Source organism: Podarcis gaigeae (assembly GCF_964106915.1).
Source record: "Podarcis gaigeae genome assembly, chromosome: 6".
Taxonomy (NCBI): Eukaryota; Metazoa; Chordata; class Lepidosauria; order Squamata; family Lacertidae; genus Podarcis; species Podarcis gaigeae.
In genome coordinates this window covers 20587072-20610974 of record NC_139682.1, presented here as the reverse complement: position 1 = coordinate 20610974, position 23903 = coordinate 20587072, and the positions used below count along the sequence as shown (strand labels likewise).

At 43.7% G+C, this 23903-nt stretch overlaps 1 protein-coding gene across 1 annotated transcript in view; it reads right to left on the bottom strand.

Moving 5' to 3' along the window:
* Positions 1-23903, bottom strand: part of PREX1 (phosphatidylinositol-3,4,5-trisphosphate dependent Rac exchange factor 1) — a 219292-nt gene that overhangs the window by 92205 nt on the left and 103184 nt on the right. The window contains exons 3-5 of the mRNA XM_083746110.1: positions 21803-21925; positions 15889-15993; positions 10847-10948 (exon numbers count right to left, since the gene is read on the bottom strand). Of these exons, the coding sequence (XP_083602236.1) occupies positions 10847-10948; positions 15889-15993; positions 21803-21925 (330 nt within the window). The remainder of the gene's footprint in view (positions 1-10846; positions 10949-15888; positions 15994-21802; positions 21926-23903) is intronic.

Below are 23903 nucleotides of genomic sequence, written 5' to 3'. Positions count from 1 at the left end.
AATGACCTGGGTTTGGCAAGGAGCGTAGCCCGTGTCTACTTAAAATTAATCATCTTTTTCAGACCAATAACATTTTACAGCCAACCCCATTTGGATAAAAGATCCTTTCAATAAAGCCTTACTAAACTTGTTCGTTTCCTCCTGGTACATAATAGGGTGTTTAAAATGTGACATTTTTAGCCTGTCTGGAATGTTTCACATTCTTCCAATACTCCTATTTGCTTCTTATATTTAGCTCTGATAGCTTTTAGCTCTGTGACCCAATGGCAAAACCGCTGCACAGCTGCCTCCTTCCACGTTTCCAGAGAGGCAGCTTAAATGGAGTGAGTTTCAATGCAGCTGGAAATGCAGCACCAGATCTGTAACCAGGCTGGTGTATTTTCCGAGCATAAGTAAACAAAAGAAGGAGAGAGAGAAAAGGAATCTACATTCTTTCTGAGTCACGATTATCAACCCCTGTCCCAAAAACGGCTAATTCTGTCAACAAAACGCATGGTGATGACTGCATGTACAGGTTTTGCTTGTTTCATTTTGCTACTCTGATTCTATAAGCTTCTATAACAGACCTTTGTCAAGCGGACCATTAGTGTTGCTCTTTTACTTATTGCTAGCAAAATGCATGTCTTTGTGATGGGCGTGAAGGTTTATTTCAGAGGTGGGGAACCTGTAGCCCTCCAGGTCTTGCTGGCCAACAATTCCCATAATCAGTGACCACTAACCACATGCTGGCTGGGCTGGCGGGAGCTGGAATCCAAAAATATCTGGAGAGCCACAGGCTCCCCAACCCTCATGTATTGTAGATACCTTTAGGGGTGTGGACTCTGCAGAAAAGACACATGCACACACAACTGTGGTATTTCAGTAAGTGGGGACTGGACCACCCAATGTTGGTGCTTAAGGCACTGAAGGTTTCAGCTGGCTCCCAGATACCATCAAAGCAAGTTGCCTACAATGAGCTCTCCTTGTCTGGATCAGGAGAAACTCTTCTTGAACATATATCACGTGGTTATTATTAAACCTTTCAGGCTGCAAGCCGACGACCTGGAATAGGCATACGAAACTGCCTGAACCAAGTTTTTAGGTTCTGGGAAAGAGCTGACAAAATCTGTCCGGAGTCAGATAAAGCTCCCCACCTCCAGCTTTTAAAATGCAGCTAAATTTTGCTAGCACTTTAATAAAGAAAATGAGCAACAGATTGCGAGGCCATGCAGGGTGAAGCCAAGTTACGACTGCCAGGGCATGGAAAAGGTATCACAGTCCATCAACAGTACAGATGTGTCACACTTGGCCTGTGACTATCCTGCTGCCTTAATAGCATAGATGACATGTTTTGTTTGGCCTGAGTCAACATGCATGCTGCACTGGGTCCTTCTACTTCACCTGAGAAACCCAATGTTCATGCCAGTAACCCAGAAGTGCTCACATAACCAGGTGAGCAAAGTGGTAAAAAACAACAACCCAACAACCACTGTCTAATGAGCCTCTAATTATATTCTTCCTCTTAATGCTTAAAACAGGAAAATTAAAAACCTAATGCCCTTCCCCCCCTCCTATAAGCACATTGTAGTTTTGATAATGGAAAGAAATAAACAACAACAACAACAAAGTACAAACGAAGGACTGCATTAAAAAGGTAAAGGGTACTTTTGATTAGATGTTAGGAATGCTCTCTGCTTCTTCAGTGAAAACAAGAGCGCCCTCTTTTATCATGTCTGGTCAGAATCCACTGATTCTGCAGCGATGTAATTTTTACAAAGTGAAACCTGAAGGCTCCTGGAAGCTAGTTTCTATGATAACCATTTCAGGGGGAAATTTCACCCAGCAGCTAAAATCTTGCAAAGTTTGCTTTACTGCTCAATCACACATTTCAAGCAGTGGTTATCAAAAGGTGTGGCGCACCACACAAGTATGGTAAGTTAAAGGTAAAGGGCCCCCTGACCAATAGGTCCAGTCATGGCAGACTCTGGGGTTGCGGCGCTCATCTCGCTTTATTGGCCGAGGGAGCCAGCGTACAGCTTCCGGGTCATGTGGCCAGCATGACTAAGCCGCTTCTGGCAAACCAGAGCAGCACACGGAAACGCCGTTTACCTTCCCGCCGGAGCGGTACCTATTTATCTACTTGCACTTTGACATGCTTTCGAACTGCTAGGTTGGCAGGAGCAGGGACCAAGCAACGGGAGCTCACCCCGTCGCAGGGATTCCAACCACCGACCTTCTGATTGGCAAGTCCTAGGCTCTGTGGTTTAACCCACGGTGCCACCCATGTCCCACAAGTATGGTAGGAGAGGACAATTTAAACATTTTGGTGTAGTACAGTACAGTACAGTATAATCATTCATTCACTGCAGCATATGGCTAGATGTCTTTTAAAAATGAGAGCAAGACCATCAAGACAATCTTAGCTGTGATCCAGAATTGTCATTTAAAGCACAGAGGGACATTTCTTGCTGCCAGCATGAATGGTTCAGCAACTCTGATTTGCAGTTTGAGTCGGGGGGTGTAGTGGACTAGCCCAGAACTCAGTTCCAGGGCAGGAACACAGAGTGACAGAATGACCGGGAGCTTTGCTCAATCTCATTGAAGTTTTCTGTGCAGTCACAAAGATTGCTACAGAACTGAAGCCTGAATCTGGAGGCCCTGATCCACAACCTAAAAAAAGACCAAAAAGAAAATACCCAAGTACATTACAAGGGCTTAATTTCTGTATCTGGTTCGAGATTAAATTATTGGTTGCTGTATCACTGTTTTGGTTTTATTATTTGTTTTCTTTGCCTGCTAGGGATGATAAGACTAAGAAATGTTTATTGGTTTTCAGGAATTATTTAGATACTTTTTCTACATTGTTTTGTAAGTTGCTTTTGTTTTCTCTTTAGTGCTAAGGGTGAGACTGTTTTGCTAATTTTTTAGAGGTGCCCTGATAGCTTTCTGAAGGAGGATTAGGAATGTTTTAAGATTCACTGCAACACAAATGTTTAGGTTTTTTGAGGGTGAAGGTTGGAATGGCTTTGGGTTGAGAATTTTAAAGTGTCTGTGAGCACCAGGAAAGAAGAAGCCTAAGGGATGCTACTGAACTTTAGTTTTGACTTCTTCGTAATTTAAACTTTGGAGGTTTGAGCAGGGATAGGGATTTCTGTTGGGGCTGATAAACACAGTTGTGCTGTGAGTGTGTACTTTTAATCATGGGAGATTCAATCCTGTACAGTGGTACCTTGGTTCTCAAACACCTTGGTTCCCAAATGCCAAAAACCCGGAAGTAAATGTTCCGGTTTTCGAACATTTTTCAGAAGCCGAACGTCTAATGCGACTGTCAGCTATTGTTTCCAGGTCACCTGCACCAATCAGAAGCTGCGCCTTGGTTTTCAAACATTTCAGAAGTCAAACGCACTTCCAGAACGGATTAAGTTTGGCGCTTTTGTTTTTGCTATTTATTTTGTGTTTTTGTTTTTGAGGCTTCTTTGGTTAATTTGTTTTTCTGACTGGGTGGAACCCAGTTCAGCTACTGATTGATTGATTGATTGATTGATTGATTGATTGTGTGACTGTAGAAATGGATAAAAGCCCCCCATCCAAACAATGACTATCATCAGTGCAGGTAAGAAAAAAAAGTAATCCATTTTGCATTGCTTTCTGTGGGAAAGCGCACCTTGGTTTTGGAATGCTTTTGTTTTGGAACGGACTTCCGGAACAGATTGAGTTTGAGAACCAAAGTACCACGGTAATCTGTTCAACTGTGTCTTACAGGAGTTGTTTTTAAAAACAACAGCACTGGAAGGTGAACAGGACCTCTTTGGAAGGAGAACAGTGAGCTTGGGGGGTAGATTAAAGGGCTTTGATATCCTGTGATTTTATACCTGCATACTGGGTTGTGCCAATAAAAAGACTGCTTAAGAGTCCAAACCCTCTCATTGCTCCGAGACTAAGGGTGCACATAACTACATACTTGAGAGAGGAGGTACTGCAAACAAGTATCTGCATCATTTGATGCAGAAAACCTAAGAAATTATAGGTATGCATGCATATTCTGCCCAATTTGATTTGGGCTTCTACCCAAATCAATTTCAGTCCTGCAAACGTCCAATTTTATAGTTAGGCCAAGGTCAGTATTATATGAAATGAGCAAGGAAAATGGTATGGAGATGATGGCCTAGCAAAACTGGTGTGTGGTTATGAGATAGGAGGGAAAGGCAAGATGAGAAAGCAGGCCAGTGGGCAGGAGTGGGTGTGCAAACATTAAGCCCAGTATGGAGAATTAAGCCCAGAGTGAAAAGCTGCTAGCCCAAGGGTTTAAGATGCAACTGAAGTATGCACACACGCACATAGTTTGAAATGTACCGAGGTCCAAACCTGACCTGCACCATCCCAAGTACAAAGCAATGCTCAGGTGGAATTCCTAACAGGGCCGATTCAAAGTGCAAAGAGGCCTTTTCTTGGTCACGCCAGGAGAACAGAAATGAGCACACAGCAGAATGCAGAGGATGGAAAGAACAGAGCATCTTTACAAAACAACATCTTGAAACCAAACCCAGCTCTAGCATTTCCTTGAAGAAAGGATGTTGTTGTACAGAAACTGGTCTTGTTTTCGTCTCACCGCCCTGCCACCGCCCACTTCATTATCCTCCACACCAGATTAAACATCTTTGTTTGTATACTTAAAACAGGGAGCAAGGCACATACTTTTGCTGATGAAAATTACAACAAATCCACAGAAAAGTATTCCCTTGCTCCACCTCTTGAATTTTCGGGACCCTCCCTTCGAGGAAAGCCTGTGAGATACTTTATACAACAGAATGTTAACTCTTGACTTTTTTACTCTGTGTGATGAAACACGGTTTGTTCTTGCAGAACAGATTTATGGAAAACCTAGGACTAATAGCAGGCAAGAGATTGCACCAATCAATCCCGTTTCCTGTCGTCCTCATGAGTGCAGTGGGATTTTTTAACAGCGAATTTAATGAGTCCGGCAGCAGAATGCAGATTCTGGAAATAAATCCAAGCAGAGCATAGCCAAACAAATCCTAGATAAGAGCCTGTAATTCAGTGATAAAATACATGCTATGCATACACAAAGTCTGAGGTTCACGCCATGGCCTCTGCAGTTAAAAGGATATCAGGTAGCACAGGTGAGAGATGCTATTAGAGAGCCCCTGTCAAGCTGGGCTAGATGAACAAATGGTCAAGACTCCAGATAAGGCAGCTTCAGATGTTAATAAACAGAGAGCAATGATAGCCAATGAATATGATTTGTGTTTCTTCCCATGCTTTGGATAACTTTTTTATATTTATCTTTTGCATTGCTTCATTACTATTTCAACAATACTGGTACATGGTGTAGTGAGCTCCTAATTGGTCATGTTTCCTTGTGATAAACCAGATGATGCCTTCGGCTGGAATCATGTGAAAACTATTTCTCCCCATTTTCAGGCTGAATCACCAGATCCTGCTTCATAGAGACTGCTTAAATTAGCCACCCCTGCTCTAAAGATTCACTGTAGGAACAGCTATCTCCCAGGGAGCTTTGCAAGTTGGGCAGACTCATCCAGCTTTGCCCTGCATGGCCCCACGTCAAAAGCCAACTGGAAAATGGTGCTGCTGTTGACATTCCTAAACTGGCCCAAAACCAGTTCCTGCACCTAAAGGAGCCTAGAACAACTTTCAGATTTGAAAATAAGGGATCAGCAGCCTCACCTGTCCCAGGGACAGTCTACGGGATATCTAACAATCTCGGATAGCAGCGGGAAACGGCGCTGGAATAAGGGAATTTCCCACACAAAAAAGGGAAGGTTGACAGCTATGGCCTAGAATGCCAGCACGTCTCTAGCCTGAAGAGGTCACATTATGCTCCTCAGATGTGATGACACAGTAGAAGCCCTGCTTCTCCTGTACCACCGCAGTCCATGTCTCCTAAAATGGGAGGCAACAAGTTTCAAATTAGGGTCCCATAATTGCTTCAAAGTAAATGCAGTCAATTTAAACACACTTTAAAGGAAGGAAGGAAGGAAGGAAGGAAGGAAGGAAGGAAGGAAGGAAGGAAGGAAGGACAATACAGTGGTACCTCGGGTTACATACGCTTCAGTTTACAGACTCCGCTAACACAGAAATAATACCTAGGGTTAAGAACTTTGCTTCAGGATGAGAACAGAAATTGCACAGCAGCAGCAGGCCCCATTAGCTAAAGTGGTGCTTCAGGTTAAGAACAGTTTCAGGTTAAGAACAGACCTCCGGAAAAAATTAAGTACTTAACCCGAGGTACCACTGTATATTCCGTAGATTGGCCTGCAAGCAGAGGTCGTTCCCATCATCAGCTTTCATCCTTGAAGAAGGAAGGAATGAAACCTGTCAGCTTCTGCATACATAAAAATATTGCTCTCCCAGTTAAGCTATTTTCAACAATAAGCCAGTATTATTTTAGGCTGAAAATTGATTTTTAAGAATGAAGAAAAGGCAGATTTTAATTTTCCTATAGGGCTGTGAGCTCACACACAGACTTCACCATAAATCTTGAGTTGGGAAATATTTTAGCACCTTAACCTCTAGCTAATTAGCACTATCCTCTTTTAACAATCCCGAAGGGGGAATAAAGGGCACCTTGTCAGATTTCCATCACACTTCTTATAGGCACTGCTTTCCATTTCAAATTTCTGACACCTACCATCATTAAGGCTTGCAAAGCACCATGCTGTTTTGCATTACCTTTCAAGTGGATTTGGAGTCTGGCAGCTCAGCTCCTGCCTCCAGGTTATCCTTTCTCAGAAGCACAGGAATCCCCCAACCAAGGAGGCAGCCTATAATTATCAAATGTGGCTTTCAAGTGGCTCACATTGCTGCAAGGCATGGAAACCAAAATAATGCAGGCTTGAACTGTAGCCAGATACCTGCAAAGTCCTGGGTGCAAGGGTCAAAAATTACAGCAAGCATCCATAATCCCCACACCACGAAGTCATCAATCAGGTGACTCTGAGGGTGTGCTGCTGTGACCTACATATGCCGATAATGTTAGGGGGCAAGAGAACAGAGGTAAGTGCATTTAATTCCCACCCTAAGGATATGATTAACACATGATCACTGCACCACTACAACCACCAGCCACCTGAGCTCATGGAAGTTGCCCTTTCTAAAGGGAAACAGTTCATTTGGTGCTTGGGTTTCAATTTCCACTATGCATTAGCACAGTGTAGAAGGGACCAGGGCTGGATTAACACTTATGCCAGTAAACTGCTGAAATCTTGACTACATAGCAAGATGCCTTATACAGTGGTACCTCTGTTTACGTACTTAATTCGTTCTGGAGGTCCGTTCTTAACCTGAAACTGTTCTTAACCTGAAGCACCACTTTAGCTAATGGGGCCTCCCGCTGCTGCCGCACCACCGCCACACAATTTCTGTTCTCATCCTGAAGCAAAGTTCTTAACCAGAGGTCATGTTTCTGGGTTAGCGGAGTCTGTAACCTGAAGCGTATGTAACCCGAGGTACCACTGTACAAAGTTAGACTATTGCTCCATCTAGCTTAATATCATCTACACTGACTGGAAAGGGATTTTCAGTGTTTGAGACAGAGGGCAGTCCCATCCCTGCTTGGAGATCCCAGGGACTGGGAGGGGGATGCAGGCAATGTAGATGCTCTACCATTGAGCTAGGGCCCCTTCCCCACAGTTTGTGGTTTATCTGGAGCAAAGCAGCTGTGGCTTTCATTCTCTGATGCACTCTCATGCTAGTCCATATTTTGTCATGGTATGGCTTAGCACTGAATGCAAACCAGGCCTTAGCAAATTTAGGTCACCTGACCCTGAAACCCTTGAGAAAGCTGGATATGATAACTCAACAATAAGTAATGCCACTCTGCTTGTGCTCAGGAACACTCCTTTTTATTCAAAAACCCTGAATCCTAAGTATGGAAAATAAGTTCTAAGGCTTTGCTCAGATTAAGTCCTGAAGGGCTTCTAGCCTAAAACTGAATCCAGGTTTGGAAAACTCTGGTTCTCTTGGAGGGAGGAGTTTACCTGTGACAGAACTGGTGGTTATGACCTTGGCTGAACAAATAAGGAAAATTTTGCCTGTGTATATAAGGCCCTAAAAATAATCTTCTTTATTTCCTTTGCAAGATGGAGGAATCAAATCCTTTGAGGTTTAATATCCCAACTCATAGCTCTGGCCTAGTCTACACATACAACAGAAAGCGGTAGCAGAATAGATTACGGGAGATCACATCTTTTCAGTGCTTTCCTCCATGCCAAAGAATTCTCTGCAAATGGAAAAATAACATAGCTGAAACAGTGCTGACGTAGAATCTCTCCCCCTGAGGTGGTAGATTTGGGGTCCCCACACCTGCAATCTCAAATAACACAGGTCGCTTCCCTACCTCAGAATTCTGCAACCTAATCAGGCTCCCATCTCTGGTCAGCACTAAGAATCTCTTTTTCCCCTGTTTGCTCAACTTTGAGTTTCGACACTCCCATAAACACAACAGAAAGCCAACTATGCAACCCAACCCAATGTGGATATATAAGGAAGCATAAACATTATAGAGGCCCTTGGAGAGGAATGTATACAAACCACATTTATCAAATCCCTATTTCCTCTGGCCTGTTGGCCCATCCTAGAGGTTTAAGAAGTCCTCCGAGTGTCACGCATAATCCCAATGCAAATCCACGGGACTGACAGGCTTCAACTTCCTCTCCAACCTTGAGCCAATGTAAATACACGGAGCGGGGTTATTTCGTACTTGTTGTGAAAGCTGATGCGGCATTTTAAGAAAAGCTAAATTTGTCACAGCCTGACTCCTAGACTTAGCTACGTCAGAACAGATAGGGCAAAATCTCGACTCAAGTATTGCTACTCATTAACGTTAAGAAACATAGATTCATAGAAGCCCAGGTGTAAATCCAAAAAGGCAATTTTGCACACATCACTTGTGTATCTTATCGCCACCCAGCAGTGACGGACCTTGGAGTCTCAAATTTCAGTGGCATCCCGAGCAATGCCAAAATTTGGTGCCCCCCACCCTGAGGCTCCACGCCACTCCCATAAAACTGCCTCTGCATACAGGACCAGTCTACTTGAGATAATACAAACTGACGCAATATTGCTAGCTCATAAGCTTTTCACTGGTTATGCATCTGAAAGCCGACAATGCTCTAACTGCTGTCAAAAAGAGCTCATTTCTTCTTAAGGTGGGTTCTTGTGCATTTATTTTTTTTAAAGAAAGTGCATCTAAGTTATACATACTCATATTTAAAAATAACAGCTTCATTTTAAATAAAAATCACATTTCACCATAGTGGGAAAGGCTGTATCCTGGTACTAACTTGTCAACAGAATTTTACTGCAGATTTCTCCTAATAAACACATTTTGTATGCAGTTTTGACCCATGGACACATTTTTGCAAACAAATATTCCTTATATACGCACTTTTTATGTTATTTGGCCTAGAATATGGCACACTGTCCCCTCATTTTTATAAACATTATTTGGTTGGAGAACCGCATCACAAAATTTGGATAAGTACAAAATTTGAAGGATAGATGTGTTTCTGTACACCTATTTTGTAAACCAGTACACCTTTGGAACCGTGAATTTGACATACTCACTTTTAAATTTTAAATGAACTGAATTTCTCCCACATTCCTACCACCTATACTAATTGTCCTCTGAATTTTAGTAATTTGTATTGGATTTCAATGATACACATATGGTATGAAGTCACACAGAAACTGAACATAACAAGAAATACAAAAACAAACAATAGCAGCTTCCCTCTTCTATGCCAGAAGCCAGATAAGCAATCATATTTATTCCTATGTGTAGTCATTGTTGCCTATTTATTACACTTTCTGTGTTGTTCTTGCAGGGGCCTTATAGACCTCTTTAAAAAATAATACTAATTAACCATACATGGGGAAACTATACTTTGAATGTCTGTCCCTAAAAGAAATATATATATCATTTTTTATTGCCACGTTTTAAAGTACAAACCTTTGTCTCTCCTCAAAAGAGGTGCAATTTAGGCTACAAAAATGATTTCTGCTGAGAGTTACGTCAACTGAGAGGGGTTTTCAGAATGGCCACTTACAGTATAACTTCCCAATCAAATCCATTTCAGAAGTAAACCTCAATGAAGCAAGTGAGTCCTGGTTCGAGCACAAGACGTTACATGGAAAAATTGTCCTGTTGTGTCAGCTGACCAACTCAAATTACCCTTAAGGGCCCTTTAATTTCAATCAGATCAGAAGCTGAGTTCAAGTGCTCTGCTGCTTTGCACAAATGATGATTCCTCGCTTGGCCAATTATCAAACTACAGCTCATACACTCAGCTGCAGGCAGTGCTTTAGAAGCAGGGAAGAGGAACAGAAGTCCCTCCCTCCATGATGCAGATAACCTTCATTGTGATTTGGCCCTGGGCATGGATAAAGGAAAAAGGGAAGAAGCACAGAAATAAGGCTCCTGTGTGATCATGCTGAGAGGAGCTGCACCTCACCACTGATCATTTCTGTCCCAGGGTACAATGCGTGTGAAATTTAATAAAACAAGTCAAGATCGCTCAGTAAGATCCATTGTCTGTTCCAGTGATAATGAACCTGTGGCTCTCCAGATGTTGATGAACTCCAGCTCCCATCAGCCCCTGTCCTCATCGCCAATGGTCAAGAATGATAGGAATTGTAGTCCAGCAGTTTCTGGGTGGTCAAAGGTCACCTTTGGTCTTCTTGAGAACTCTAAGCAAGCATTATACAAGCACATCACAACGGACTAGTCTTCTTCCACCCAAACTTGCAAGTGTGTTAACGTTCCACAAACGCAAGTCGGAACCACGTGCAACTTACAAATCAGTACAAATGCTTTGTTTTGTGTTACCTTCAGGAGCAGTGGGTATTTGCAAATCCTCTGGATTGGAGTTAGGAGATAACCCTCAAGTGGAATGTCTGTGGTCTTTCTGCCTCCCAAAAGCATGCAGCTCTGTAACCAGAAAATAAAAAGAATGTTACCCTTGACTCAAAGCTCCTAGGGACTTTCAGTGAGTTCAGAAAATGAGGATCAGTTCAATGTATGGAAGAAAATGAAGGAACATTTTATTCATTCCTTTCCTTTCCTTAACGGACTTCAAGGAAGTCTCCCAACCAGGCACTGACCAAGCCTAAACCTGCTTGGCTTCATGGCATCATATGGCTTTTGCATTAAGAATTTCAAATTCTACATTGTAATCCTATGCATAACTAAAATTAGATGTGACTGGGCAGACACATTAAACTACAAGATATCATGCTAAACCATTGTTTAGAAGGCTGGATATCATATCATGCAACCGCAAGGAGAAAGTTGGGCAGCTTTTGCTGCCATTTTGGTTTACTGCCTACACTGACACTGAGGTTAATGTTACTATGGGTTTGTTTAAAACAAGCAAACTCCAAACCATGAATTCACTGACATGGACCATGTGAGTTGCCTTTGGCATGGTTTACTATGCAAAGGTGGCATACAAATAAATGATGATGATGGCTTGTTTAAACAAACCATAGTTAGCATCTACCATAGTTTAGGGTTCAGACAAAGCACTAAACTGCAGTTAATGGAAAAGAGAAGTGAAATCTTCTGAGCTCTTCCTCACAGCCAGGGCAAGGAATATGCAAGCCTGAGGACTGCCTGGGATTTTTCACCTAACGCTAAACTACGGTTTAAACTTTAGCACGATGCCTGAACGCAACCATAATGTCAGTGTATGGATCTATACTTTTCCTGAAAAGGAACACCACCGCAAAGACCGCAACCCTTCTCCCCCCCTGTCCCACTCAACTTCACTGCACTCCATTGCTTTAATACTCTTCTCCTCACCCAGTTCATTTCCAGTATCGAAGTCAGGCTTCTACTCTAAGCAATGGAGCAACACCAGGTAAAGCTGATGTAAAGGTGGGGTTTTCCTGGTTTCCATCACATGCTCCTTCGTATATGTGAACAGCAGAACCCACCCACTCATCCTTATAATGTGTCCCTGGGGTGGATGTGAAGGCAAAGATATCCTATCACATCCAATTAATCCCCTAATCTAAATAAATAAGTGGCCCTTTTAGATTCAGTGATACTCTATTATGAGCATGCATGAATAGGATTACACTGCAAGAAAGCCAAGATTCTGAGCAAACTGGTTGGATTTTTGCTAATTAGTTCAATTTGTCCCTTTGGAAGCGGACAACAATTTAAAAACTCTCATGCTCAATATGCAAAAGTATTGACAGTAACATCCAATGCTAGTCATGTGCAGAGTCGACCCATTGAAATAATTCATTTCAATGGGTCTACTCTTGAGTGTGAGTAACAGTGGCTATCACCCAAGATTCCTGCGAGTGCAAGGCCCCTGGAATGGAGCGTAACAGCAATCACAATTTTTCCCCCGCTGCTTGCACTCTATTCCATCTGGGTCAAGTTCTCCAGCTCCACTTGCCAAACCAAATTCTCCAGAGAGACACTAAAAGACTTGGTGAGGAAGATGAGGTTCCTGCACTGCTGTCTACTTCAGACAGCTAGCAGTCTAAGTGGAAGATGGAGCACCTGTTGAGTAATACGATTTCTTCTAACTCCTAATTCCCTCTATCACTCAGATCCTCCTTCTCCTCTATGTGATCATCCTAGCCTTCCCCTGAAGCTCCACAGAACTTCAGAGTGATGCCAGAAGCCATGCTTCATAAAATTGTACTTTTTGGTAAGTACCATAGTTTTTCAATCATGTGTCCATTTGGAACACAAAACAGGTCGCCAAATCCTCTTTTCCTGCCAGAAGTAGTGTCAGAAGTGAATCAGCAGCACAGACTGAAATGCACCCAGACCAGATGCACATTCCAGAACAGCCTGAACGTCCTCATGGGCGCATGGCAAAGCTTCAGTTCCCAGAGTGGTTTTAACAATGGGGGTGGTGTTCCTCTTGAGAGCACCTAGTCCCCCATCTCTGCCACAGACTTATTCTTACTTAGTAAGTACCTGTCAGGTAACAACTGGTGTTTCTCAGGTCCTGAGCCTGCCAGCTTTTGCCCATCTGGGGTTCTCATGAGATCTCCAGAGCATCATCTGACACAGCTGCCCAGAACTGCTTATGAGTTTTGCACAATGAACATTTTCACTCTTCGAAGATGTTTTCACCAGACACCAATAATTAGATTTCCTCTATAGACACAGTCTGGCTTCGATGCACACATTTTTCAGACTGTTTGAGGCTGGCAGTGCTGGCCACTACCTTCCAAAATTCTCGTTCTCATTTTCCAGGGTTCTTGTGTGAATCATAAACCATTCTTGTCCCCCTTGTTGTTTTCTCCAGTCTTGGCCTTTGAATTCAGCACAGAGTTTTCCCACATTTTCCAAGGCAGGTCTCTATTTCAGCCACTGTGAGAGCACCACAGCCAATTCCACTCACACAAGAAACTCTTTTATTTTCTCATTTGACCTCATTAGATGAGGACATTATTATGCTGGGCAGGATTGGGAAAGGGGGGCAGGGTAAAAAATGGGGGGAGGTTGACATAAAGAAATACCAGCCTTCCACATATTCCCTACATACAAATGTCTAACAAAAACTCATTTTTTGCAGAAACAAAACAGCACCACTGTCTACAAACCTTCCTGCCGTGTCAAAAGATGAGGTGACGTTGCTGAAGAGTTTTGTTTTCCACCATTCCAATTAGTTGATGCAGAGAACATTCTAGAATAATGTCTGCACTCAAAGTTTCTCTCTCTCTCTCTCAAAAATTGAACAGAGATGCTTATGTCTGCAAATGGAACAAGAGGAACTTCTCTAGCTATGTTTTGCCAGCAGAACTTGACATGTGATAGCTTCCAAGGAAGGTTCTCTGAGGCGCATTAGCAGCAATCTACTACCTTCTTCTTAGGTATGCTAACAGTCTAGATCAGGGGTAGACAACCTAAGGCCCGGGGGCCGGATCTGGCCCAATCGCCTTCTAAATCCGGCCCGCGGACAGTCCGGGAATCAGTGTGCTTTTACATGAGTAGAATGTCTGCTTTTATTTAAAATGCATCTCGGGGTTATTTGTGGGGCATAGGAATTCGTTCATCTCCCCCCCCCCCCCAAAAAAAAAAATATATAGTCCGGCCCACCACATGGTCTGAAGAATGGTGGACCGGCCCACAACTGGAAAAGGTTGCTGACCCCTGGTCTAGATATTCCAGCATTCTGGAGATAATTGTTGGGGGGATTAGACATGGGGGAAGGGGTTAATTTCTTTCATGGGCACAAATCACCCCATGTATGAGATAAAGCCAGCAGGTGCAAGGTCAGCTAAGCTAGTTACTATGGCAACGGCCCAGTGCCTTCTATAAGGCATGCCAGCACATTAGTCAGTTGGTGAGTCTGTCCATGAGTCGGAGTATGTGTTAAGTCTTGAACCTGCTGGAGCAAGAGAAATACTTCCTACTTGTATATATCTGTATCTGTATCTGTATCTGCAAAGCCTACAAGCTGTATGTATCAACATCCAGAACTGTATTACTGAAGCCTGGTCTTAAGCAGCAGTAAACTTTTTTGGAACTTAAGCTGTCTCTCTGTGGTGACTGAACTGGGGCAGACCTCAGCTATGTGGGTATCTCACCTAAGATTCCCAACAATAATGTCATAGTGATTTACTGCAGGGAATTCTCCATCTATGCACAATACTATCACAGACCGCACACAAGGGCCATGTAGTAGAGACCAGAAGTGACACGTCTTGGCAGATCAAATTAATCAGAAATGGGAAGTATGGCTTTTCAGAAAAGGGAACTGAAAAGAGGGTGGAGAGAAGGGATCAGCCTGTGAAACAAACAGAAGAGGATACCACAAAAGGTGCACACCAATCTTAGTAATAAATTACTGAGGCCCCAAACAGTTTAAAGACAACTGAATCAGTTAGTTTGTTTTCATTATTTATCTTCTAACTCTTAAGTAGCATACAAAGGATGCCCAGACCTGGCAAGACTCAAACATGCTTACCTTCAACAAAGCTGCTATATCCAAATGTCTTTGGACCAACAGGAGCTAACCTAATGTCCTTCAGATGCTGTGGTCCACAATTCCCATCATCCTCAGCCACCATTGGTAAGGGATGATGGGAGCTGTAGCACAACAGCATCTGGAGGGCAGTGCATTTGCAACCCATTTTAGATCATAGCCCTTGAACAAGTTCTAACCAATGTATGTTTTCCTCTTGGCTTGAGAGCAGATTGGGAATGACTTTAAAGAGAACAACTGCTAAAAGGGGAAAGAATGAAGAAGCCCCTTCTCTGCTGGTGGTCTTCTGCTACAGACTAGTATTTATGACTATACTTTGCTTTGTGTGTGTCATAGGAACTGCTTTATACAGTCAGATCACTGATCCATCTACATAAAAAAGTAAAGGTAAAGGAGCCTTGGACGGTTGAGTCCAGTCAAAGGCGACTATGAGGTTGCGGCACTCATCTCACTTCAGGCCGAGGGAGCCGGCGTTTGTCCACAGACAGCTTTCAGGGTCATGTGGCCAGGTCATGTTTAGCTTCTGGAACAACTGAACACTGTGACGGAAACTAGAGTGCACATAAATGTCATTTACCTTCCCGCCACAGCGGTACCTATTTATCTACTTGCACTGGTGTGCTTTTGAACTCACAGGGATTTGAACTGCCAACCTTCTGATCAGCAAGCGCAAGAGGCTCAGTGGTTTAGACCACAGCACCATCCATCTAGCTCCGTACTGACTACACTGATTGGAAGCAGCTCTCCAAGGTTTCAGGCAGGGGTCTGTCCCAGCCCTACCTGGATATGCCGGGGATTAAACCTGGGACCTTCTGCATGAAAAGCACAGGTTCTTATCAGTAAGCATACAGCATTTTTAAACTTTCTATAACTGAGCATCATGTGCCGTTTGGATACCACCAGTGCTTACCAATAGGAATGCTCTCACAGGGGGGATCTTGTTCAGTTCCATCAAGAGCCTGAGTGCTTTTTCATGGTTGCTGCAATATTCCTCGTATACAAAGAACTTGTCTTTCTGCAAGGTGAGGAAGAAAAAAGCACACATAAATGAAAGGCATCCCATTTATCTTTTGCATTTTACTTCAGATTAGTACAAATCAAATTTCCTTTCAAATGTGTACAGATGACGTACACTGGAAATTATGAGATATGAGCAAACGGTTGGAGGTGTCATCTATTGCGTTTTGAAGTTCATGTTGTCCTGCAGCAAGGTTTCTGGGTTGACTTCTTAAATATCACACCTTTCAGTGAAAAACTTCTAAATGAAGATAGGTATGTTTTAAGACACTGCAATATTAGGGCCATGTGTTACAATAAACCCATTTTGCACATTGTTCCAGGTTGGCTTGTTTCATCCAAACCATAGTTAATGTTAGAAACAGTTTGTTGGCATGAATGATATAACAAGCTATGGCTAAATAAAAGCAGAAGCAAACACTTCCGAACACCTCCAACCAGCTGCATGGGGAGAAAGGATGCATGAGTCTAAGCTGATTCACATTACACTAAACAAAGGTTCAGCATGATGTATGGAAATGGACAAAGGACAATCACAGGATGTAAATGAAAATGGAAGAAAAATGATGTGTAAGGGGTGGAAAACAAATTATTTTTATGCAGGCACAACACACACATACACACAAAGTGAGACCCTCATAAATATATGCAAACTCTGTGAGAGATCCAGAGAAACTTAAGTGCATCTTAGTGCATCATATAGTCAAGATCCAAAGATGTTATGTGTACATTGGGGGGGGGGACTACATGATCAGCTGCAGACACAGCTTTTTATTTTTGATGTAGCAGTTTCCAGCGCCAAAGAGACATGTCACAACTCAGTATAAAATACGGCTTGCCTCTTTGTAGGTAGCAACAAATGAAAAAAAAAATGAAGCTGCCTTCTGGGTTCTTTCTCTCTCTCTCTCTCTCTCTCTCTCTCTCTCACACACACACACACACACACACGTCTGAGACATAAACAGCTTACAAGCACACACTCCAGTTTTCTAGCTGAAATAAATTCTCTCTACATACTAACATCAAAAAGCAACTGCCATCGCTGTTACATGATGTACTTTCTGTGTCACAGTTCAAGTTGGCTACCCATTCCCCACCCCCGCTGAATGAAGATCAGACATGCTAAGCCCATTACAAAACACAGTCATCTGCAGATTGGCACAGAAAGTTTTTCAGACAAGCAGTAAAACCGTCTCCATGCCAGAATCAATCAGACATGGAATAACAAACCCTTCCATGGCTGACTGAGATGAGCAAGATAGCTAGCAATCACGCTAGGAGAGTTTCAGTAGAAAAATCAAGAGGTCGTCCCAGGTACTGAATATCCATCTAGTTCCTTGTCACCTGGCATTTGCCTTTTATTTGTATGTTTTATTTTATTGCATTTATATTGTGCCTTTCTTCCATCATGGAGCCCAAGGCAGCAGTGTACACATGGTTCCCAGGCAGCCACTGTTCCAGACACTATGCAGACCCAGACCTGCAAGGTGGTAGTTTCATGCGACTTCAAACCGTACACATCCTAGAACCTAAGTGTGCATATTATTCAAACGCTGCTGAGTATACCTCTATACCACTTTATTACCATATACTACTTGCTTGGAGTTGTATCCCTCTTCTATCAATGGGCCTTAGCTGGAGGTAAAAAGCAATAGTGCCCCAACAGGGGCTGAGTCAGGTTTCCATTTCAATTTCCCACAGTGCCCCAGAATTAAAATGGCTTGAGGAAGAGAACAGTGCTGGTGTCAACAATGGGCCCTGCTAGCATACTGGGGCTTTAGCAGTTGCCAAAGAATGCTGGTGGCTCAACACTGATCCTGAGTTCAGTTATAATAGTAGTAGTAGTAGTAAGCTAAAGGTAAAGGGCCCCCTGACCATTAGGTCCAGTCGTGGCAGACTCTGGGGTTGCTGCGCTCATCTCGCTTTATTGGCCGAGGGAGCCGGCATACAGCTTCCGGGTCATGTGGCCAGCTTGACTAAGCTGCTTCTGGCGAACCTGAGCAGCGCACGGAAATGCCGTTTACCTTCCCGCCAGAGCTGTACCTATTTATCTACTTGCACTGGTGTGCTTTCGAACTGCTAGGTTGGCAGGAGATGGGACCGAACAACAGGAGCTCACCCTGTCATGGGGATTCGAACCGCTGACCTTCTGATCAGCAAGTCCTAGGCTCTCTGGTTTAACCCACAGCACCACCCGCGTCCCATCAGTAGCAATAGTAGTAGTAGTAGTAGTAGTAGTAGTAGTAGTAGTAAACCACCCTTTAGCTAAAGATCTCAGGGCAGTTCACAATATAAAAATAAAAGATAGACGCACAAATATATAGCTAAAGAAGAAGCAACAAAACGATACCACCCCCTCTCACAAGCACATTTAAAAGGCCATCAGCCAAAGACCTGGTTGAAGAGGAGCATTTCCGCCTGGTGCCTAAAGATATATAATGAAGGCGCCAGGTGAGTCTCCCTGGGGAGAGTTTATATGGGGAGAGGCAGCCCTTGAGGTATTGCAGTCCTGAGCCGTTAATCCAGGGATGGGTAATTTGCGGCCCTCTAGATGTGGTCCGACAGCTCCCATCATCAATAGTCATGCTGGCTGGGGCCGATGGGAGTTGGAATCCAACATACAAAGGTCCACACAGCTTTCCCATCCCTGGACTAGCGCAACATGGTGTTTCAAGGCAGCCAGATGCCTCCCAGGAACCCATAAAAGGAGTCAACTTCCGCTGCAGTCAGTCCCCGTCAGAAGTATGCCGTCTCTGAATCTGGACGTTTCATTTCGCCACGGACAAACTGATCTTTCATGAATTTCTCAAATCCCCTTTAAAGGCAGCAGACATCATTGCGCCTTGAGGCAGCAAATTCTGAAAGTAAACTACGTGGCTGTCTGACGTAGTACTTTCTTTTGTCTGTCCCGAAACGACTGCCAATCAATTTCATTAGAAGATCATACATTCCATGAACTGTGAATTCCTTTCCTGTTACCAAATGGAAGGGATCCGCTGTCTACAAAGAACAAGGCAGGATCCAGATAAGCAGCACTGGAGGCCACTAAAAAAGGGATGCTTTTGTTGTCCCTAAAGATTCTGTTTAGTATAATCTAATTACACATTTGTTTTTGCCTCTTCGTTTATCATTATTCAACATTGTTTCTCCATCCAATCACAACCACCAGGGGAAATAAAAGTATCAGCCACAAAAAGATTAAGGAAAGAAGCTGGAAAGCGGCAGGCTCTCGGGTCTTATCCTTTGCTACACTACACATCTGGAATTGCAGCTGCTTATTCAGTTTCAGGCAAATTTGAGCAGAAGGTTGCAGCAGTATAAAGGCAAAGGATCCTGGTGACCAGATGCAGGAAGCTGTATGGCTTTGGGGCGGGGGGTGACGCAACAGAACAGGACAGTTTTTGTTCTTAAAATACCACTTCATGAAGTATAGGGAGAGACAACAGTTCAGCGGCAAGAGGGCTGCTTTTGTATGTATACAGGCTGAAGGTTTCATTTCTGAGAATAGTAAAAAAAAAAGGGGGGGGAGTTACCTTGACCAAAGCTATTTACAGAATTGGCAGTTTATTAAGAAGTGTATGTCAGCAGCTTTACTGACGAGTAAGACTGCAATGCCAGCTACGCTTACCTGGGCATAAGCCCCAATGAATTCAGTTGGACTTACTTGCAAGCCTACATCGTTAGGATTGCAGCCTAAAATATTGCTGAATAATATTCAACTATAGGTGGAGAGGGGACGCGGATGGCGCTGTGGGTAAAAGCCTCAGTGCCTAGGGCTTGCCGATCGAAAGGTCGACGGTTCGAATCCCCGCAGCGGGGTGCGCTCCCGTTGCTCGGTCCCAGCGCCTGCCAACCTAGCAGTTCGAAAGCACCCCCGGGTGCAAGTAGATAGATAGAGACCGCTTACTAGCGGGAAGGTAAACGGCGTTTCCATGTGCAGCTCTGGCTCGCCAGAGCAGCGATGTCACGCTGGCCACGTGACCCGGAAGTGTCTCCGGACAGCGCTGGCCCCTGGCCTCTTGAGTGAGATGGGCGCACAACCCCAGAGTCTGTCAAGACTGGCCCGTATGGGCAGGGGTACCTTTACCTTTACCTTTATAGGTGGAGAGGGAGATCAGGGACATTCTTGGTAGTGGCACCCGCTCTGTGGAATGCCCTCCCATCAATTGGAGGTAGTATAATTCTGGATACTATTGTCTGGAAACCACAGGAGGGAAGAGTGCTCTTGTGCTTGGGTCCTGCTTCCAGGTTTCCCCCAGGCATCTGGGTGGCCACTGGATGCTGGACTAGTGGCCTGATCCAGCAGGACCCTCCTTATGAGCATTATCAAATGCAGGTTCGATCTCAGCATAGCTAAGGATCCATCCTCAAGGGCAACATCGAGTTCTTCTTATGACTATGAGAACAAGAAGAAGAACCATGACTAGAAAGCTTTGGTCTGGACCAATAGGACTCGTCTTACGTTAACCCCAAATAACTCTTTAGACCAGGGGTGGGCAATACACAGCCTGCAGACGCTGTTAAGACTACAGCTTAATCCCTGATCACTGGCCATGTTAGGTGGGACTGAACCTGCTAAGTCTCGGTCTCAGCACAGTCAAGTCCCAGAACCCCAGACACTTGCCCTATGCACATCTTCCGGGTATACTTATGAGGAGGGCACCGGGAAACTGGTTTTTCAAATATCATCCTTCAGCATCACTGAACTCTTTCCATTTGAGAAGAGGTGACACTGGGGTGAAAGGACCCAATGTCGATTTGTCGATTGTGATTGCAGCTCTGTGACTTTGGCTGCATTGTTAGAGGTTAAATTTAGACCATGACATCTTCTGGCAAAACTCAGCTCAATGTATTCAATAATTATATACACGCCAGAGGGTTTTCATCAAGACTTTCCCAGCTGCCCTTCATGCATAAGAGCCACAAGTATGAAAGCTATGCTTTCAAATTACCCAGTGCCTGAAGTGTTTAATTTCCTCTCTGGATGACATTGAGGTTCCTTCGCTGGATGAGGAAATTATCAGTTACATAGTTGCAGGTGCTACCCCTGGAAATCTGAACCTGCACTTACCAAGTGTATCATGGTCACTAACCGTAGCTATCTAAAAACAGAATTTTTCTTATTCGGGAAATTCTCCCCCATTGATTTAGGGCCACTTCGCATGTTGCCGCCATATTTCCAAGCAGGCTGGAGGAATTACAGGATCACATGTGAGCAGATACAACAATCCTACTTAACATGTGGGCAGCTCAATGCAGTGGGAGTCTATGGTGGCCACACAAGCCTGGTGCCTTAAAATGGCCTGCACAACTTATACATCTGTTGCATTATACATGGCCATCAAGGGCATGCAATATTTAATGCAATCTCAATCTTATCAACTGGGTTGTGCTTTATAATTGCTCAGAAAGAGCATCCTGCAGAATGTCTTGAACAATGGGAAATATGCTTGCCAATTTATTTAAGTTTCTGTCTGGCAGGGTTGCTTCTTAATGTGTGATTTTACCAACAGATTTGTTTGAATTTATCACAAAGTGCTTTGGGGTTAAGAAGCATCTCTGGGATGAAAGACAGTCTGGGGGGAAAGTAGACTAAATCCCCTAGGGCCAGAGAGATCCAATTTAAAAAGAAACTAGAGTTTTCCCTCTTTGGTCATTTGCTTTGAACCCCTGTGAGTGTGGTGTGGAAGGAAGAAGAAGAAGAAGAAGAAGAAGAAGAAGAAGAAGAAGAAGAAGAAGAAGAAGACATGAGAAAGTACCTTATCAAAATGATACATTTGCAAATAAACATTTGAGCTCATACTCACAAATTTTAAGAAAACTTCTCCCAGTTCATGCTGAGACTGAGGTTCTGGATGCAAACAATATTCCAGAGCCGTCAGGAAGTCCTTGTGAACATCAAGTATATCTTCTATGTTGGAAAATAAAATCTGCAACATAAAGGAGTATCCATTAATAATAGCTAATGAAAAACATGATAGGGTCTTAAAATATTATTCTGATCCATCCATCCCAAACTATCTTTATTATCCCTGCTATTTGATAATGAAGGGACGCAGGTGGCGCTGTGGGTTAAAGCCTCAGCGCCTAGGACTTGCCGATCGAAAGGTCGGCGGTTCGAATCCCTGCGGCGGAGTGCGCTCCCGCTGCTCGGTCCCAGCGCCTGCCAACCTAGCAGTTCGAAAGCACCCCCGGGTGCAAGTAGATAAATAGGGACCGCTTACCAGCGGGAAGGTAAACGGCGTTTCCGTGTGCAGCTCTGGCTCGCCAGATGCAGCTTTGTCACGCTGGCCACGTGACCCGGAAGTGTCTCCGGACAGCGCTGGCCCCTGGCCTCTTAAGTGAGATGGGCGCACAACCCCAGAGTCTGTCAAGACTGGCCCGTACGGGCAGGGGTACCTTTACCTTTACCTTTATTTGATAACGATGGTTGAGGCATCACACTAAACTGTACCTATTTAACTATGAGTTAGCACAAATGCTGAATTGACAAATTATGAATTGTGATTGCTCAGCAAACCACAAACAGAAACCATAGTTTGCAGCAGGTCTATAAACCATGGTTTGTGATAGCTACGGTTCATTGTTCAGTGTGGCATCTGAGCGGAGTCACAGACCTTAAAACTCTTAACTGTATGGACTCAGGATACTTGAAAAATCACTTGCCCCCATATTCACCTGCCCAGCAGCTGAGATCATACTCAGAAGCCCTTTGTCAGATGCCCTTGCAAAGCCTAGCCTGATATTTCATCTGTTCTCTTATGCTTTATTATGGTTGTTTATGTGTTTTGTTGTTTCTACGTTGCTGTTTATCTTCCTTGAATGCCATTCACAGCAGAAAAGCAGCACACAAATGCATAGGATGTAATTCAATGTCACACTATGACAAACATTTCATTCTGAGCAAGTATTGCAGCTTGCCAGACAGAACTATACCACTTTCCTCCTCCTGTCCACTATTCTGGAGTTTATGTAGACCTCCTGACCTGATCCCGACCCCCCACAAAAAGCCACTAAGACATGGGAGGAAACAAGACATCACTTTTCAAACTTAAAAGGCAAGCAGAGCTAAGAGCTAGACTTCTTGGTAAAACAAACCATGGTTTTGAGTTTCCACATGTAAAGCTGGCAAACCATGACTTGGAGCGTTTTTTCTGCTTTTGTTATTTATCCTCACAGCATTCATAAATTCCAAAATGCACCCCCTTCTTCATGCTACAGCGGCTCTGGAGGTGAAATTCTGGTTGTTAGTCACTGCCTCTCAATGCAGACATCCCAACAAACTAAAGTTAGCAATAAACCACGGTTTGCAAATCCATTTCATCCCATGATCTGAATCAGGGTTTGCCACCTGATCACAAACAACCTTTTGTCAATTCAGCTTCCTTAAGCATGGTTTAGCAGGATGCGTGGTGATTTGAGCAACTGTCCTCTCTAATGCTACTGTTTGTAATATCTGCAATCCCCTTCTCAGCATGTACTGGGCCACAGAGCAGAGGTCAGCTATGTTAATGGGTTCTGATGGGCCTTAATTATCTGTCTGGCACGCACTGCCTTCTGTCTTATCCTCAGCTGCTTGCTTCCTCCTGAAGGTGATCCTCAATCCAGCCAGCTGTCTCAAAGCCAGAGATGGCTTTGTGTTTACCAGGGTGGTTTTAATGAGGAGTTAAAACCTGTTCTGATTGCCCTAGGGAAATCTAATTTGTCATCCTTTATGTCATTAGTATTGTAACTGCTGGACAGCAGAGATCTGCACTAAGCATTTTGTTTGCTTGTTTCAGTTTCAGAAACAAGTTTCAGATTATGAAATAACCAAGGCAGAAGACAGAATAAAGTGTTTGGTTGCCTATTTCAAAAGGCTATGTTCTGTCTGGCAAGCGACCACTCTGGGAGCAGGAAACGATCCAA